Genomic DNA, 16,208 nt, shown 5'->3' on the forward strand with positions numbered 1-16,208 from the left:
ATTTAAATACTTTTAAATACATTTAAACAGATAATAACCCCAAAACTCTGATTCTCTTGACACCTCCGTCAGGGATCATGACGAGCTTCACGTGCGTGTAGACCTCTCCAGATTCAACAGAGTACTCGTGCTCAGCATCGGGTCCAGTTTTTGAATCAGGAACAATCGCCTTCCAGTCAGAATGGGCATGGTCAGGAGATTCTTCAGACGAATTCAAAGCCTCAACACGCACCTTCTGAGGGAAGTTTCCACGGAAATGGGCAGTATCGACAACGATCTTCTGGACCTTCGTAGGATAGCCTAATTTGATGATAGCCCAGTCAACGTGACCAGGCGCTCTTGATCTGGTGGTCTCCCAGCCATCACTCATATCGAATCCTCTTCCTGGCAAAATCAGGTTGTCTGCGGATCCGAAATGTTGGTCTGACACAGAAACGGCAACACCTCCCTGGTTGACACTGGCAGTATCCAACACCTGGCTCAGATCTTGGGGCACAACCGTCACGACCTTTCCGTAAAGTCTAAATCTCGCAATTCCACCGTCTGGGTACATGCGCAGTCTGATGTGGGTGTAGGTGGCTTCGGTCAACGAGTCTCTCACGAAGAAGTGTCTTTGGGAAGGCCCACACTCCACCTTGGAGATAACCGTTTCCCAGTCAGCTTCTTGAGCCTTGGAGTCATCAGAAACCGTAGCAGCCTCAACAGAGATAGCAGGAGCGTGGTTCCCGTTGAAAAAAGCGGTATCGATCTCGCAGCCGATCAATCTTGCAGAAGACACTCCCAGCTTGAAGATGACCCAGTCTGCTTCCTCAGTGTTGTGTCTTCTGGTTTCCCAACCATCGTACCAGGCACCGGCATATGTGAATCTGGTAGCATCACGAATGGGGGCCTTTGGCTTGATTAAGTTCTCTGCCGCAGCAAACCATTCGTCTGAGAATGACAGCACTTTTCCACCGAGCTTTTCACCGATGACATCGGTGTATCTCTGAACGATGGACTCGTGGAACTCGCTCTCAGAAATTCTTTCAACTGGTACTTCAGACATGTTTGGATGAGTTTCTGGTGATCTTTTTTAGGAAAAGAAGAACAGTATTGCTCGAAGAGGTAGGAAGTCGGCGGTGGTCTAGCACCCAACCTTCACCGATAAGCTGGGCGGAAATGTCCGTCTTATCACACGCACACAGTAGATTGCGCCTTTGGCCGCCGAGTACTCGCCGGGTGCACGCCGGATGCGAAGACTATAATATATATCATACAATAAAGCCCCAGTTTTGTGTAATAAAGGTAGCGGGGGAATGGGATTTTACAGCTATTAACAAAATTAAACCCTATTTAGTTATTTTTTTGTGGTCTATCCTTTATAGTAGTCCGGGATCTTGAACGCATAAGTCCTAATCGTGGGCTCTTCATTCAGGTTGTCAGAGGAGTGTAGAGTCTTTTCAATATACTTCAGGTTCCCACTTCTATCCACAACAATTATGGTTTGAGTCCTTGTGCCATAATAACCCCCCATGGACGTAATTCCTTGCTTTTTCAGCTCTTCCTCCATCCCAAAGTGTGGAGTCTTGATAGGCGGGATAAAGATCGAGGACGGCATTTCTTTGAAAAGCTCGAGATAAGAATCGGGTTTCTTTGTAGTGTCTATTTCGGTCGTGCTTAAAACTTCGAATCCTCGGGTTATTAGCTCATCCTGCGACCAGTTGTTCTGGAGGGAGTCGGAGATCAGCTTGTCCAAGAGAACCTTTCCCTTTTGCACTTTTGGCCATGGCTGCGTGAAAAGCGAATTCGAAAGGCCTATCATTCTTGTCTCGGGTTTAAACACCTCCACAGAACCTTGCGCTCTGTTGGATATGATATTGAACGGTTCAATCACTCCGCCTGCTCCCAGCCTCAAATCGCCAAACAGCAGCGAGAAACCGCCAACATTCTTGAACTCTTTGGAAACCTCACGAACATGGGCTTCCCATTCCCGGGGATTGAGCGAAGAGTTTAAAAAAGAGATTGGCAACGAACCTCTTGATATAAGACTCAAAGCGTCGTCTAAAGTTGTTAGTCGGGGACTCGATAGTGTGGGGAAGGTCTCAAAATCATTTCTGTCGTTTCACTCACTTTCAGCGGAACCCTCGCGATAATTCACCAATACACACAACCTTCCATGCCTATTCACTCCTATCCAAGTTCCATGTTCGGACCTGGCCAAGTCGAAAGGCGCTAGAATCTCTCTGTTCTCTGAGTAGAAGTCAGCCAGCGCGGTTGGCCTAGCAAAGTACTCATCTCTGTTTGATAGTAGCACAAATGGATAATCTGGATGCTCACAGGAAGACAACAGAATACACATTTGTGATTGAAGTCAGTACAGGGAAAGCGCGACCACACCAACCTAATCATATGACGGCTTCAGCCCAACTATCTGCTTAAGGCGTACACGCCGCGATAGGCCGGCCTGGGGTTTGGGATTTCCTGGGTGCAATACTCAATTTTGTTGGCCCTTTTTTTTGAAGTATGAAAAGTTAAGCTGGTGAGTCAACAAGACAACTTCAGTATTTTTTCTGTTTGGCCTGGAAGAAACACCGGAATAGGCTCTTGCTTTCTGGAATATACAAACAAAAGTCCCTCTCATCGGCTTAGAAAACTTACCCTCACCGATGTCGAAGGTTGTCAAATCAAACGAGGTCAAAGTGCTGGTGGACTCGTTCATCTCGAAGTTGAAGAGACGCCAAATCACTGGTTCATATGGCGTTGCTCTGGAAACGGCGCATTTGCTAATGCGAGTGATATCGTTCTCGAGGTGGCATAGTGCGGATGAGTTGATTCTTCAGATAAGAGCTGTGGGAAACCAGCTGATCAAGGCTCAACCAAGAGAGTTTTCGTGTGGTAACATTGTCAGGCGGGTGCTTGCTCTCATCCGTGACGAGATCACAGAATCGAACCCGAACCAGGCACATATGGTGACGTCGATGTTTGAGCTTTTGAGTACGAATAAGGACCTGGCAAGGAAGTCTGCTCCTTTGATGCACAAATCACACAGCCAGGATTTGCGTTCTGTGATTATCCAGGGTATAAGAGAACTGGTGGACGAAATAACCTCTGTTCACGAGAATATAGAACTGATGTCTGTGGATCTCATTCACGACAATGAGGTGTTGCTGACACCCACGCCAGGATCCGAGACTGTACTGAATTTTCTTTTAAAGGCCAGGTTGAAGAGGAAGTTTACAGTACTAGTCACCGAGAACTTCCCCAACGATACCGAGCAGTCGCATAAATTCGCAAAGACCCTTGCTGAGGCCGATATTGAGACTGTCATCATTCCAGATTCCACAGTGTATGCTGTGATGTCCAGAGTCGGAAAAGTGATAATAGGTGCCAGATCAGTGTTCGCCAATGGTGGCTGCGTCACCAGTGCTGGTGTAGCTACTGTCTGTGAATGTGCCAAAGAACATAGGACTCCGGTGTTTACTGTGGCAGGGTTGTTCAAGCTTTCGCCTACGTATCCATTTGACAGAGACAGTCTGATCGAGGTCGGAAACTCAGGCAAGGTGCTTCCATACGAGGACAGCGCTTTGGTGGGCAAGTGCGAGGTGACCAACCCTCTTTACGACTACGTTATGCCAGAGCATATTGACATATATATTACCAATGTGTGAGTATCCCTTGAGTGTGGCTTTCAAATTTTCTGACTACAGCTTACTAACTTTTTCATCAGAGGTGGCTTTTCCCCAAATTTCATATATCGCATAGTTCAGGATAACTACAAGAACGAGGATGTGAATTTGGAGGATCCACAATAATGCAATGATACCTTCCTTTTACCTCCAGCCCGTAACATTCTTCGGATGCGGCCCCTTTTCCTCGCTCGGTCTGAGTCTTTCATGTGAGATCTTGAGCTGGATGATCCTTCGTGATTCATGGGGCCAGAGCAAATAGATTTTTTTTTGAGTACGACGTTATCTTGCGATTGCTGTGGTAACGCTGTAATTACCAAATCTGACACCATGACATTGAAGCATTTATAATTGTAGACTAATAAACTCGTTCGTATTTTTCATTAGTAGACCCAGATGCGGTAATCGCCCCGGCACTCGAGACGCGTTAAGCGATGAGCATTGAAAAGTCATTTGATCTCACTAATGGTGGACTCTCCTTATCGATAGATCTCCAACGCAATGAAGCTGAAGATTGCCACGTCTGATCCAGATCTCTTACGAGGTATGCGCGCCATTCTGACTCTGCTGCTGCTGTTCGACTTTTACTAACTGTGCCAGTGACCCTCGCCTCTATCATACCACTACGCAAGTTCTGCGTCTTCAGATTCACCCCAGAAACACTACACATCATCAGTGCTTCTCTGGATGAACCGCAAGCCTGGTGCAAGTTACAGACAGACATATTCGACATATACGATGTGGAAAGTACCAGGCAGAATGTCATTGCCATGGAAATAAACATAGACCCGTTGTATCAGATCCTGCGGGCCTACCAGCGAACCAACTCACATAACCTACTGTTCCATCTGCAAAAAAAAACCGCTAATAAAATTGGCACGTACATAACAAACAGCAAATCCGCAGCCTTTCTCTCCGTGTTCTACGACCAACAAATCTCCATGACTTCCAGCGTTCAGCACACGTTTAGAATACCAATTCGATTGTTGAAGAAAGATAGTGACGACAGAATCCAGGAACCCAGGTCGGGTGACCCGGCCCTGTTACTGAGACTGAGCAAAAATATCACCTATCTGTATAAGAGGATTGACCGGTATAAGAAAGCAAAGCATATCACGCTCACAGTGACCAAGGGTGGTGAACTGAGCATCAACATCGATCATGAACTGCGAGACGTTTCTATGGTATGGAAGAAACCACTGCCCATTCCTGCTCATAGTTTTGATGATGTCTCAAGCGATTCAATCAGTTTGACTCTGAAGCTTCGAGATTGGAAAAAAGGTGCAAAGATCGCCGAGCTAAGCAAAACGCTAATGATGATGTTTTTAGAGAACCAGGCTTTGGTTCTCCATGCATTCATGGATGACGAGAAGAAAAGCGAAGTGTTGTTCTACGCGGGGGCTTTTAACGCCTGATAATTGATATATCGAACAAGTGTCTATTGAAGATGTAGTAAATCCAGCCATTACTTATGACTCTCGGCAAAGGTCTTGATATAAGCAACCAACAGCTCCACGGACTTCAACGAGACTGCGTTGTACAACGAAGCTCTCATACCACCCACAGATCTGTGTCCTTTCAAACCGGTGAGCTTGTTGGCCTCTCCCTGCTTCAAGAACTCGGAGTCCAGAGAGGTATCCTTCAATGTGAAGACAACGTTCATCTTGCTTCTAACGGCTTTGGCCACGGGCAAATTGAAAATGGTTGGGTACGCATCCAATGTCTCATACAGTAGTTTGGCCTTCTTTTCATTAAGCTCCTGCTGGAATGTAATTCCACCTTTTTTCAAAAGAGATTGTAGCACAAGATCAACTATGTGCAAAGTGAAGATTGGAATAGTGTTGTAGGCAGAGTTGTTTGCAACAACGGTTGGATAATGAAAAGCGATTGGGGGTAAAGGAATTCCAGCAGCTTTGATTTCGGCATCAGATGGCTGTTCCAGAAGTGATTTCTTGATGATATAGATGGAAATTCCGGCCAGACCAACGTTCTTCTGAGCACCAGCCATGATTAAACCATACTTGGAGATGTCCAACTTCTTGGACAGTATGTTGGACGACATATCCGCAACAATCTCAACATCTGGGAACTTTTCGAATGGAAAGTCAGGGAATTCAATACCGTTGACCGTCTCGTTATCACAGAAGTACACATAGGAAGTGTCTTTGAGATCAGGAATGGACCATTTTTCAACGGAGGGGATGTCACCAAAAGACCCATTTAATTTTTTGGCATCACAAACAACAACCGAGTCAACACCCAATCTCACAGCTTCTTCATAAGACTTTTTAGACCAGGTACCAGTGATAACGTAACCTGCCTTACCTGGTTTGCCTGTCTTTTTCAGATACGCAGCTGCCAAATTAGTTGCGATTGACGAAAATCCAGAGGTACCTCCTCCTTGCATGAAAAATACTTCATGAGTGTCTGGAATGTCCAACAAGTCCTTGAAATGCTGTTTCGTGCTATTTATCACCTCGGTAGCTGGTCCAGAACGATGAGAGATCTCTCCGATACCCAGACCGACTGAGTTAAAGTTCAACAGATCATAGGCAGCAGTCTGGAGTACCTCTGTTGGTAGCAACGCAGGCCCGGCTCCGAAATAATTGGGTTCTTCTCTTGTTAGCTCTCTGGACATGGCTATATCTCAGAATCTGGACTTTGGCTTGTTCGCACGGTGGAAGGACAAACCACGAAGAGTCATCGTGGTGAAATAGATTGGATATTTGGTGTCACGTGACCAAAATCAATCTTGTTTCCGCGACTGTTTTGTATGTCAACAGACAGGCTTCTATAGCACTAACAAACACGTTAGCCACTCGCCCTCAAAATGTCGACTAATAGTCCGAATAACTCGACTCTCACGATTTCTCCCTTCGTGAGGGGCCAGAAAAAAAAGGACTTTTACGCGACGCCTCCGAATGTACTTCTACCCCACCAATCCTCTAACTCCAAGATGTTCTCAACACCCTCGTCTCAGAACTCGTCATTGAAATTCGAGACAGGTCTTGCAGAGGATCCTCCGCTTACACAAGCTGATAGGCTGAGGCTCTGGAGGCATGACGCATTTTTCCAGCACCATTACACCACGGCGGAGTATGTGGGTGATAAGGTTTTGTCTTTGACCAACGATCCGAACGATGCTTTTTGGTTGGCCCAGATATATTATGCTACGGGAAACTACATTGGCGCAAGAACTTTATTGATGGGCCCTGACTTCGAGGACTCCATCGCTTGTCGGTACCTTGCTGGTCAATGTCTTATCAAGCTGGAAGAGTGGGACGAGGCCCTGGATATAATAGGTGATGTGAATCCCTTCAAGACGGATCATTCCACCAACAAAAATCTGGATGGTGGGATTAAGCTGGAGGCTTCGATGTGCTATTTAAGAGGAGTGATATTCTCAAGACAAAACGATTTCGAAAGAGCAAAAGAGTGCTTTCAAGAAGCTGTGCTGGTGGATGCTAAGTGTTTCGAGGCCTTTGACGAATTGATCAAGAATAACTTGCTAACACCAAAAGAAGAATGGAGCTTACTTAACTCGCTACATTACGAGGATGCTGATATCAATGGCGATCTGGTGAAGTTGCTTTATACCACGAGACTCAACAAGTATGTCAATATGCCCTCTTTCGAAGAGGCAGAATCGCGACTGCGAGAGGAGTACAACCTTGGGAACAACGCTGATATTCTGCTGAGCAGAGCAAACTTGCTATTTGTTCAGTGCAAATTCCAACAGTGTTTACTGATATGTGAGGAGTTGATGGAGAGGAATTCCACCAATTTTTCGGCGATCCCTCTGTATCTCAGTTGTTTGCACGAACTAGGAGGCAAGAACAAGCTCTTTCTGATAGCTCATGAACTTGCTGACAATCACCCCAACCATCATGTGACATGGCTTGCGATAGGAATTTACTATTTCTCCATCAAAAAGATTGGTGAGGCCAGAGCCTTCTTTTCTAAAGCCTCAACAGTGTCGCCGAATTTCGGTCCCGCCTGGATAGGGTTTGCACATACTTTTGCTGCGGAATCAGAGCATGAACAGGCCATAAGTGCTTATGCGACAGCTTCGCGTCTTTTCCCAGGCTCTCATTTGCCAAACATGTTTTTGGGGATGCAGTATCTTCAGATGAACAATTTGTCGCTGGCTGACGAGTATCTGTCATCTGCATTCTCAATCTGTCCGAACGATCCTCTTTTGCTGAATGAGCTGGGTGTCGTATACTACCATCGAGGGTCTCTCGAGAATGCTGAGCAATACTTCTTGAGAGCTGTCACTGCTGCAAAGAATCTGAGCGCGGACTCCAAGGTTTGGACCTCCGTAAACTCCAACCTTGGTCATGTGTACCGTCGCATGGACATGTATGGGAAGGCACTGCAATGTTTCAAAAAGGTGCTGAAAGTTTCCAACAGAGACGTGAACACATATACCGCCCTGGGTCTGGTTTACTTGAAAATGCGCGATTTGACACAGGCCATCGAGGTTCTGCATACTGCGCTTGGCATTTCGTCAACCAACCGTGTAGCCAGTGACCTACTGAAACGGGCTCTGGAACAGGGCTCGGGCGACAGCAAGGATTTCTTCGGCAAGACGGAGAGGCTGGGGCGGCTTGTCCAACAGCCTGTCGGTGGTCTGGTGACTGAGACCCCTTTGAACAGAAACAAGGGCAATAGGATATCTTCGAGCGGCGTTAACTCCGAGTACGCAATTGATGTTATGGTGGACAATCTGAAGAAGGGTGCGGAATCTAGTGATGAGGAAGATGTGATGGAAATCGAGAGTGACTAATAAAAAAAACAGGCGTTTTTTCAACAAATATTCAGCATAATTACATACTTTTTAGCTAAACAGTCAATCTGTTAGATCTCACTATAATTAGCGTGATGCGTCCCAAAAAGGAGTCGCGATGGGGGAGACCCTTCAGGCTCATCTCTCCCACAAATAAACGTGGCTCCTTATCGGTTGTGAGGCGAGATCATACTTAAGAGACAGTCCTTGGCCTCGGTATCGTTCTTATAATATCAGAAATTTGTCCAAATCATTGCCATATTCCTTTGGGAGTTTTTTATCCTATCCCCAATCAATGCATCGTCAAGCAGAATAGACGCTATTGGGAACAAGTGATATCAACAGCATAGCATTCACATTCCACAATGAACGCCTTCGAACCAATCTCTAAAATCCCACAATCGAAGGAACCCGTTCTTTTGGGTGCCTCGTTCAATCAAGACCAGAGTTGTTTTGCAGTAGGCTTTGAACATGGATTTCGAGTCTACAGTACTGATCCCATGGAGCCCCGGATGAAACGCACGTTCTCGCTGGTCACTGGCAAGAAGAGCACGGATACTGACCTGAACTCTAGCGGTATAGGTGTTGTGTCAATGCTGCATCGAACGAACTATGTTGCTTTGGTTGGAGGCGGGAAGGCCCCCAACTTCCCCGTGAATAAGGTGGTGATCTGGGACGACCTGAAGAAAAAAGCATCTATCATACTGGAGTTCATGAGTCCTGTGTTGAACGTGCTGTTATCAAGGACTCAGATAATCACCATTTTGAAGAACCAGGTGGTTATTCATGCTTTTGAGGCAAAACCAAAGTTTATCTCCAGCTACGAGACCTCCGATAACGAATATGGAACTGGTGACTTGTCTCCAGGCACTCTGAGCAGGTCGAAGGGTGTTGAAACAGACACTGGAATGCACATACTGGCATTCCTCGGAAGGTCCATTGGGCAAATTCAGTTAGTGGACGTGTCTCCTAATGGGCAGGAGAGAAACCGCATATCTATTATAAAGGCTCATAAGGGCAAGATACGGTGTCTAGTTCTGAACAGTGCGGGTACTATGATCGCCTCGGCATCTGAAATGGGCACGTTGATACGCGTTCATGCTACTTCGAATTGCTCTTTGCTTTACGAGTTCAGAAGAGGTGTTGATCGTGCGGCAATAACCTCGATGAGATTCTCTCCTTCTGGGTCGAAATTGGCGGTTCTATCGGACAAAAATACCTTGCACGTATTCAATGTGAACGGGGCTACTTCAAATCGCCATCACTTTCTTGGGAAACTGCCCATGGTTCCCAACTACTTTATGTCAACCTGGAGTTTTGTCTCCATTCATGTATCCGAGGACAACGGTCCTACAAACGGAAAACTAATGACCATCGATACAGGTGTTTTAGGCTGGTCGAGTGAAGACAGCATCATCATTTTATGGAAGCTGCGTGGTCGCTGGGAAAAGTACGTTATTGTTGAAAAGGGGGAGGTAATGGATCAGGACGGTAGCGTTCAAAAACAATCCGAGTTGGTGAGAGAAGCCTGGAGAGGCTTTGGTGATCTACTCGAACAATAGACATCGTCCCATTATGGTGAAAGCATACTTTCTTGTTGAATTACTTAACAAGAATATCTATCGTGTATTATTAATCATGCAATCATGTTTTTCTTGGTCCCTTGATCCTCATCAAGTTTGCAATGACCTTTGATGGTGGAACAGAGATGTGTATGTCCATCTCTCCTTCTTTCAAGTAGTCTCCATCGGATAATGCAATTTCATCTCTTGCTATCAACCAAGCCCTCAGTACAATAAGAACTATTCCAGAAACAAAATAGCAAACACCAACAAATATGGCCGGGTGTTGATATTGTTTGGGGTTTGCGGCTCCTCCAGTAGTCAGGCTGATAGTTATGACCGGACCTGTTATGCTCCCCGTAGACAAAACTACCAATCCTAAAGCCAGGCCCATTTGAAATCTTTGCATACCAACAACTCTGACGGCAAGAGCTCCAAATATTACCCAAATTGTACCACAAATTGCGCCTGCAACAAGTGCAAATGCCACTGCAGCTGCAAGATTCCGGGCTGGAATCCATAATGCTAACGAAAACAGTGCAGATAACATGCTGCTGATGATTCCCATGTGAACGGGCCCAAACTTGTCGCCCAAAAATCCAAAAAGAGGTCTTCCGAAAAAAGCTCCCAATGAAACCATTGAGGAGACAAGAGAGCCTTGGAAGGGAGTATATCCCAAAGACTGGGTGAAGCTGGAAAGACAGTAGAGGATAGCGATGTACCCCAGTATTGCCAAAAACTGGTACAGTGCCGCCATCCACATCCCAAAGGATTGAAAAATTACCTTGTCATAAATTTTGTAGCTCGGTTTTATATGCTTACTTCTTGATTTCATCAAGATGAGCACAATGATGTTCAGGAACAAGCAGATGAAAGATTGGGTTCTCAATGCCCATTTGTATCCAAACCTTTCCAATACCTTTTGCATTCCCAGATTGAATAGGAGACCACTTCCTGAACCTGAAGATACCAATCCCAATGCCAACACTCTCTTCCTTTTGAACCACTGAGGAATAATCGTGAAGCCTGGCATGAAAAGAAGGGCCAAGCCAAATCCCTGAAGAACACCTTGGGTCAGATAAAGATGCCACAATTTTGTCGCATAACTTGCAATGAACACACCCGCAAACTGAACCAGCATTCCAACAAACATGACCTGTTTGAAGCCAAACTTACCAATAAGGAAATTGATCAAATGTGCAAACAGTACACCTGCACCGAACGTTAGGCCTCCGATTGCTCCATAATCAAGCTTTGTAGCACCACTAAACGTGTCATTTCTCAAGTAATCTGCAAGATATATGGCATAGCTTGTATTTGATCCCCACGTGCTGATAAATAACAGGAAATTTGCAAAAACAACCACCCACCCGTAACCCCCATCTGGTATTTCAACAGATGCTGGAGTTACAGAATGTTGTGAAGTTTTCCCTTCCTCAACATCCGCATTGTCGCCGTTTCTGATATTCTTGAAAAACATTAATAATTGGAAAATATCACCAACAGAATCTCAAATTAGAGCTGTTGATTGATACCCTACAGGAATTTATCAAATTTGCAAGGGAAGCAATGTAGGATTTTATATCGAGCTGGAGCCAGATATTCGAGGCGTAAAAGCAATGTGATAGGAGAAGAAATGATGTTTGTCATCTCAATGCTGGAACGTTATTGGACGAGAGACTCAATTTTTCACCAGTTCAGACTCAGAATCATGCACGGGGCCGATTTTAGGAGCAGTAGCGCCACGCTTAGTAAACAAGCCACGGTGGAACGTTATTGGCTGGGAAGTGTTCGGGATGACAAATTATGAAGCTGGAAGGTGAATAGTCATGCACTCCCCGCATGGTCGTTAAATATGCGGCGAATAATTGGTGGGACCACTATATATCACAATCTGTTCACACACTCCTAAAATTTTTTATATCAGAAATAATCTAAGAGAACTAAGAAGATTCTCAGTCTGCTCCTCACATCAAGACTAAAAAAAATAGATGGCTACTGTAGTACCGCCACCATCGAAGAAGCAGAGGAAGGCTGCACAGCTGGAAAGAGAAGTGGATGTTGTTCCTTCAGACTTGCCGGATGTTCTGATCAAGTTTGAAGCCTCTGATGCCCCAGAAGCCTCACAAGACAGGATCAGAGGTGGCTTCAGAGTCCCCGGTGGCATCACCGAGAAACAATTAGAGGAGCTTTTGAACAAGCTGCAACACACAGAGGATGATCCAGTTCCTTACTCTTTTTCGTTCACAGCTAATGATCAACTAATGGATATAAGGACGTCACTGTATGCCTCGGTACTGAAACCAGGATACAAATCTACAGAAGATTTCATTACGTTGCTTTATACACCTAGAGCCGTTTTCAAGGTCAAACCTATTACCAGAGCCTCGGGTACAATTTCGGGCCATGGTTCTACTATATTGGCGGCGCAGTTTTCCCCTAATGATAGCTCTAAAATGGTCACCGGGGCTGGTGATTCCACCGCCAGACTCTGGGATTGCAACACTCAAACAATTCAACACACTTTGGCAGGTCATACAAATTGGGTTTTATGTGTTAGCTGGAGTCCAAGTGGAGATGTAATTGCCACCGGAAGTATGGATAACACGATCCGTCTTTGGGATCCTAAGACTGGAAAGCAGCTAGGAAAGCCTTTGGCAGGTCATACCAAATGGATCTCTAGTATATCGTGGGAGCCTTTGCATGCAGTTGCTGTTGGAGAAAAGCCACGACTGTGTTCAGGTTCCAAAGATGGAACCATAAAGGTCTGGGATACCGTAAGAAACGTGTGTCTTCTGACGATGTGCGGTCACGCGTCAAGTGTTTCCTGCATTCGCTGGGGAGGAGCTGGATACATTTATTCTGGATCTCATGACAAAACTGTCAAAATGTGGGATGCCAAAGATGGAAAGTGTGTATCCACTCTGAAATCACACGCTCACTGGGTCAATCATCTCTCGTTATCTACAGATTACGCTTTGAGAATGGGACCATATGACCACACTGGAGTCAAACCAAAGGATGATGCTGAAGCGAAACAAAATGCTCAAAAGAATTACAACAAGGTTGCTATGGTGGGAGGAAAAGCCAAGGAGTTGATGGTGACTGCTAGTGATGATTTCACAATGTTTCTGTGGGATCCTCTTTCATCAACCAAGCCCATATGCCGTATGACAGGTCATCAGAAGCTGGTAAATCACGTCTCGTTCTCTCCTGATGGTAGGTACATTGCTTCCGCTTCGTTCGATAACTCTATCAAGCTGTGGGATGCGAGAACTGGAAAGTTTATCACTTCTTTCAGGGGCCATGTTGCCTCTGTTTACCAAGTGTCTTGGTCCTCAGATTGCAGACTGATTGTGAGCGCATCCAAAGACACCACTTTGAAAGTGTGGGATGTAAATACGAAGAAGCTGATGGTTGACTTGCCCGGTCATTCAGACGAGGTTTATGCAGTAGATTGGAGCACTGACGGTAAGCGAGTGGCTAGTGGAGGAAAGGACAAAATGGTGAGAATATGGACTCATTGAGATGTAGAAGAGAGTGGCATAGTTTCGTTATCCGAGATAATAACTGACAGAAAGAGGGAAATAGATAGACACACAAAGGAGACTGCTACTTCTAGTGACTGCAAATATATATGTATAGCTTCTCTGCTTAAAATTCGAAGTCAGCACTATCTAAAATAAATTCAGCATATTCGTCTCATGATCTGCATGCGGCTCAAGTCTACGTCACCCGCATGAAATGGCAGGTGTCGCGTCTTTGATACACGAAGAAAGATTACAACTCTTGGAAAGCCTTGGCCAATGCTAACTACTAAAATGCATACTGAAAAAAAAGCTATATCACTTATAGTTGCAGGCCTTCTTCCCAAATTTGGAATTGGCTTCGAGGGCCAATTGCCATGGAAGCTGAAGAGGGAAATGCGCTATTTCAGATTAGTCACATCTACGGCAGTAGCGGGTAAGAAGAACGCTGTGATAATGGGACGCAAGACGTGGCAGAGTATCCCTCCAAAGTTCAGACCGCTGCCAAACAGAATAAATGTTGTCTTGTCAAGGACATCGTCTTCAAATGCCGCGATACAAGAAGAAGTTGAAGGTAGTGATACTGTGATTGCAGACTCGATGAGCTCAGCAATCCGTTTGCTTGATTCAGAAAAGATCGATCAAATATTTGTGATTGGTGGAGCCGAATTGTACAATCAGCTTCTTTCGCTTCCAGAGACCGAGGATTATAGCGTTGAAAATATATTTCTGACTGAAATTACTAGTGATAAGGACCATGCCATGGATGCTTTCATTCAAATGGATAATACCCAATGGAGAAAGGCCAGTTCAGCCGCATTACAGGGTCATTTGGAAAAATACGAGCTGACTGGTTTCGAGCTAGAGAATAATGAGGAAGGGGATTACAAATATGATTTTACTCTGTGGCAGAAAATTAAATAAGTACGGATGTGATTTAATGGATTGTCTAGTATTTAATTGATTAGCAAAGGGAAGCCATGTGCGGCGTGCAGGATAAAGTGTAAATCACGTGATATTATTGAGGGCTTCAACCCCTCGGCATCCTACCTCGTGAACTTTTCATCTCAAGTACAGGCTTCTTTTTCTCTCTATCATAGAAGGTAAACCAAATCATAGAAAAATGGCTGAATCACACAGACGTAAGTAACTTTATGTTTATTGATCAATCGGAATAGTCTTCTGCGGGGTTTCTTTCATAGTTTTTGACTTCAATTTGGACAATTACGAGGACTTTCTCTCCACGGACATCATCAAGGACATCATCAAGGACAAGAAAGCAAAAGAATCATCATCACAGCATCATAATCACGCCGGAAAAAGTATCTGATCGATTGGGCTTATTGATATGTTTTCCATACTAGATGAAACAACTCGTGCGAAGATTATTGAGATTGATTTCACCAAAACCAAAGGCTTGAAAACTAACTTTATTTTTACAGTATACGTTAAGGGTAAACACGTGTCCTACCAACGTTCTAAGAACGTCACCAACCCAAACGTTTCGTTGATCAAAATCGAAGGTGTTGCCACCCCAGAGGATGCCAAGTTCTACCTGGGTAAGCGTATTGCCTACGTCTACAGAGCTTCCAAGGAAATCAGAGGTTCGAAGATCAGAGTCATCTGGGGTAAGGTTGCCAGAACTCACGGTAACAACGGTTTGGTGAGAGCTACCTTCAAGACTAATTTGCCAGCAAAGACTTTCGGTGCATCTGTTAGAATCATGCTTTACCCATCGAACATCTAAGTGACCGATATAGCAGTGTGAAGGGGAGATGAGTTGGCTTTATTTACTGAATATAGTTTATTGGCTGAGAATATAATAATGTAGGAATCATCATTATTACTTATCGTAGCTTGCCTATTCATGTTGACACAATTTTGGCAATATATTCAATTTTTCTGATCATGGGATAGACCATTCTAGTATAGTCTGCTGGAAATATCGATGTCGTGCAAGGATTAAAACAAGTCTGAGGTGCTCATAACCAAGTTGGTGCTGCCAATCAAATGGCCTCGAAACATTATTAGCTAACAAACACCAGCACCACGATCAAGTGATACTACTCATCATTTAACTCCGGAGATGATTCCATTTGAAGGTTTGCTCCCTTACGGGATCATGTTTGCCGTATGTAAAGACTTTTATTTCGCTCCGGAGACCCGTTACTAACACTATTCAGGCTATGGCACTTGGTGGTGCAGCTATGAACTCCATAACTGTGTCTGGACTGACTAGAGACACACATGGTCCAAACAACGCCTCGAACTTTGGCCATCCAAAGGATGATATGCATTACATCAGACCTAGATTCAACACAGATCAATGGGATAAGTACTTCGCAGTGAGAGATCTCCGTCTCACCGGTTCGTTCAGAGGACAATCCGACGCTCCAGAGGCCCACGAATCATTCGAAACCAACTCTGTACAACCATTCAACAACACAACCAAGCCATGGGTGTTGAGGAAGCATATAATCATGAAGAACAGTCCAACCAAGTGGCTGAGAAAGTACGGCAACAAGAGAGACAACGACATCCAAGAGATGAAGGATCAATACATCAAAGACATGGGAAACTGATGTTGGTTAACAGAAAATATTTATAAAAATGAAAGAAGGATATCAATGTTCCAAATTTGGCGTATAACATGTGCTTCCATCCC

General features: G+C 44.8%; 13 protein-coding genes across 13 annotated transcripts, besides 1 other annotated feature; 9 read left to right on the forward strand and 4 right to left on the reverse strand.

The window, feature by feature from the left end:
* Positions 1-22: 22 nt before the first annotated feature.
* On the reverse strand, positions 23-1,045 carry KUCA_T00002722001 (uncharacterized protein; the record flags this gene model as incomplete). The annotated part of the gene is made up of 1 exon (XM_022602999.1): positions 23-1,045. One exon carries the CDS (start codon positions 1,043-1,045, stop codon positions 23-25), a length of 1,023 nt encoding a protein of 340 aa, XP_022458748.1.
* A 306-nt stretch (positions 1,046-1,351) lies between these two features.
* KUCA_T00002723001 (uncharacterized protein) lies at positions 1,352-2,338 on the reverse strand (the record flags this gene model as incomplete). Its single annotated transcript, XM_022603000.1, has 2 exons — positions 1,352-2,040; positions 2,110-2,338. The coding sequence occupies 2 exons, from the start codon at positions 2,336-2,338 to the stop codon at positions 1,352-1,354; spliced, it is 918 nt and encodes a 305-aa protein (XP_022458749.1).
* A 307-nt stretch (positions 2,339-2,645) lies between these two features.
* On the forward strand, positions 2,646-3,791 carry KUCA_T00002724001 (uncharacterized protein; the record flags this gene model as incomplete). Its single annotated transcript, XM_022603001.1, has 2 exons — positions 2,646-3,643; positions 3,707-3,791. 2 exons carry the CDS (start codon positions 2,646-2,648, stop codon positions 3,789-3,791), a joined length of 1,083 nt encoding a protein of 360 aa, XP_022458750.1.
* A 375-nt stretch (positions 3,792-4,166) lies between these two features.
* KUCA_T00002725001 (uncharacterized protein) lies at positions 4,167-4,256 on the forward strand (the record flags this gene model as incomplete). Its single annotated transcript, XM_022603002.1, has 1 exon — positions 4,167-4,256. The coding sequence occupies one exon, from the start codon at positions 4,167-4,169 to the stop codon at positions 4,254-4,256; it is 90 nt and encodes a 29-aa protein (XP_022458751.1).
* A 179-nt stretch (positions 4,257-4,435) lies between these two features.
* KUCA_T00002726001 (uncharacterized protein) lies at positions 4,436-5,080 on the forward strand (the record flags this gene model as incomplete). Its single annotated transcript, XM_022603003.1, has 1 exon — positions 4,436-5,080. The coding sequence occupies one exon, from the start codon at positions 4,436-4,438 to the stop codon at positions 5,078-5,080; it is 645 nt and encodes a 214-aa protein (XP_022458752.1).
* A 50-nt stretch (positions 5,081-5,130) lies between these two features.
* Positions 5,131-6,303, reverse strand: KUCA_T00002727001 (uncharacterized protein; the record flags this gene model as incomplete). The annotated part of the gene is made up of 1 exon (XM_022603004.1): positions 5,131-6,303. One exon carries the CDS (start codon positions 6,301-6,303, stop codon positions 5,131-5,133), a length of 1,173 nt encoding a protein of 390 aa, XP_022458753.1.
* Positions 6,304-6,495: 192 nt separating this feature from the next.
* On the forward strand, positions 6,496-8,454 carry KUCA_T00002728001 (uncharacterized protein; the record flags this gene model as incomplete). Its single annotated transcript, XM_022603005.1, has 1 exon — positions 6,496-8,454. The coding sequence occupies one exon, from the start codon at positions 6,496-6,498 to the stop codon at positions 8,452-8,454; it is 1,959 nt and encodes a 652-aa protein (XP_022458754.1).
* A 365-nt stretch (positions 8,455-8,819) lies between these two features.
* KUCA_T00002729001 (uncharacterized protein) lies at positions 8,820-10,016 on the forward strand (the record flags this gene model as incomplete). Its single annotated transcript, XM_022603006.1, has 1 exon — positions 8,820-10,016. One exon carries the CDS (start codon positions 8,820-8,822, stop codon positions 10,014-10,016), a length of 1,197 nt encoding a protein of 398 aa, XP_022458755.1.
* An 82-nt stretch (positions 10,017-10,098) lies between these two features.
* On the reverse strand, positions 10,099-11,496 carry KUCA_T00002730001 (uncharacterized protein; the record flags this gene model as incomplete). Its single annotated transcript, XM_022603008.1, has 1 exon — positions 10,099-11,496. The coding sequence occupies one exon, from the start codon at positions 11,494-11,496 to the stop codon at positions 10,099-10,101; it is 1,398 nt and encodes a 465-aa protein (XP_022458756.1).
* A 511-nt stretch (positions 11,497-12,007) lies between these two features.
* On the forward strand, positions 12,008-13,543 carry KUCA_T00002731001 (uncharacterized protein; the record flags this gene model as incomplete). The annotated part of the gene is made up of 1 exon (XM_022603009.1): positions 12,008-13,543. The coding sequence occupies one exon, from the start codon at positions 12,008-12,010 to the stop codon at positions 13,541-13,543; it is 1,536 nt and encodes a 511-aa protein (XP_022458757.1).
* A 279-nt stretch (positions 13,544-13,822) lies between these two features.
* Positions 13,823-14,467, forward strand: KUCA_T00002732001 (uncharacterized protein; the record flags this gene model as incomplete). Its single annotated transcript, XM_022603010.1, has 1 exon — positions 13,823-14,467. One exon carries the CDS (start codon positions 13,823-13,825, stop codon positions 14,465-14,467), a length of 645 nt encoding a protein of 214 aa, XP_022458758.1.
* A 424-nt stretch (positions 14,468-14,891) lies between these two features.
* Positions 14,892-15,290, forward strand: KUCA_T00002733001 (uncharacterized protein; the record flags this gene model as incomplete). The annotated part of the gene is made up of 1 exon (XM_022603011.1): positions 14,892-15,290. The coding sequence occupies one exon, from the start codon at positions 14,892-14,894 to the stop codon at positions 15,288-15,290; it is 399 nt and encodes a 132-aa protein (XP_022458759.1).
* Positions 15,291-15,629: 339 nt separating this feature from the next.
* Positions 15,630-15,716: a sequence feature (Short protein (KUCA_T00002734001, CDK26760.1) was converted to a misc_feature.).
* Positions 15,717-15,729: 13 nt separating this feature from the next.
* KUCA_T00002735001 (uncharacterized protein) lies at positions 15,730-16,125 on the forward strand (the record flags this gene model as incomplete). The annotated part of the gene is made up of 1 exon (XM_022603012.1): positions 15,730-16,125. One exon carries the CDS (start codon positions 15,730-15,732, stop codon positions 16,123-16,125), a length of 396 nt encoding a protein of 131 aa, XP_022458760.1.
* Positions 16,126-16,208: the final 83 nt, after the last annotated feature.

This window comes from Kuraishia capsulata, genomic scaffold (assembly GCF_000576695.1).
Source record: "Kuraishia capsulata CBS 1993 genomic scaffold, Kuraishia_capsulata_scaffold_3, whole genome shotgun sequence".
Lineage (NCBI taxonomy): Eukaryota > Fungi > Ascomycota > Pichiomycetes > Pichiales > Pichiaceae > Kuraishia > Kuraishia capsulata.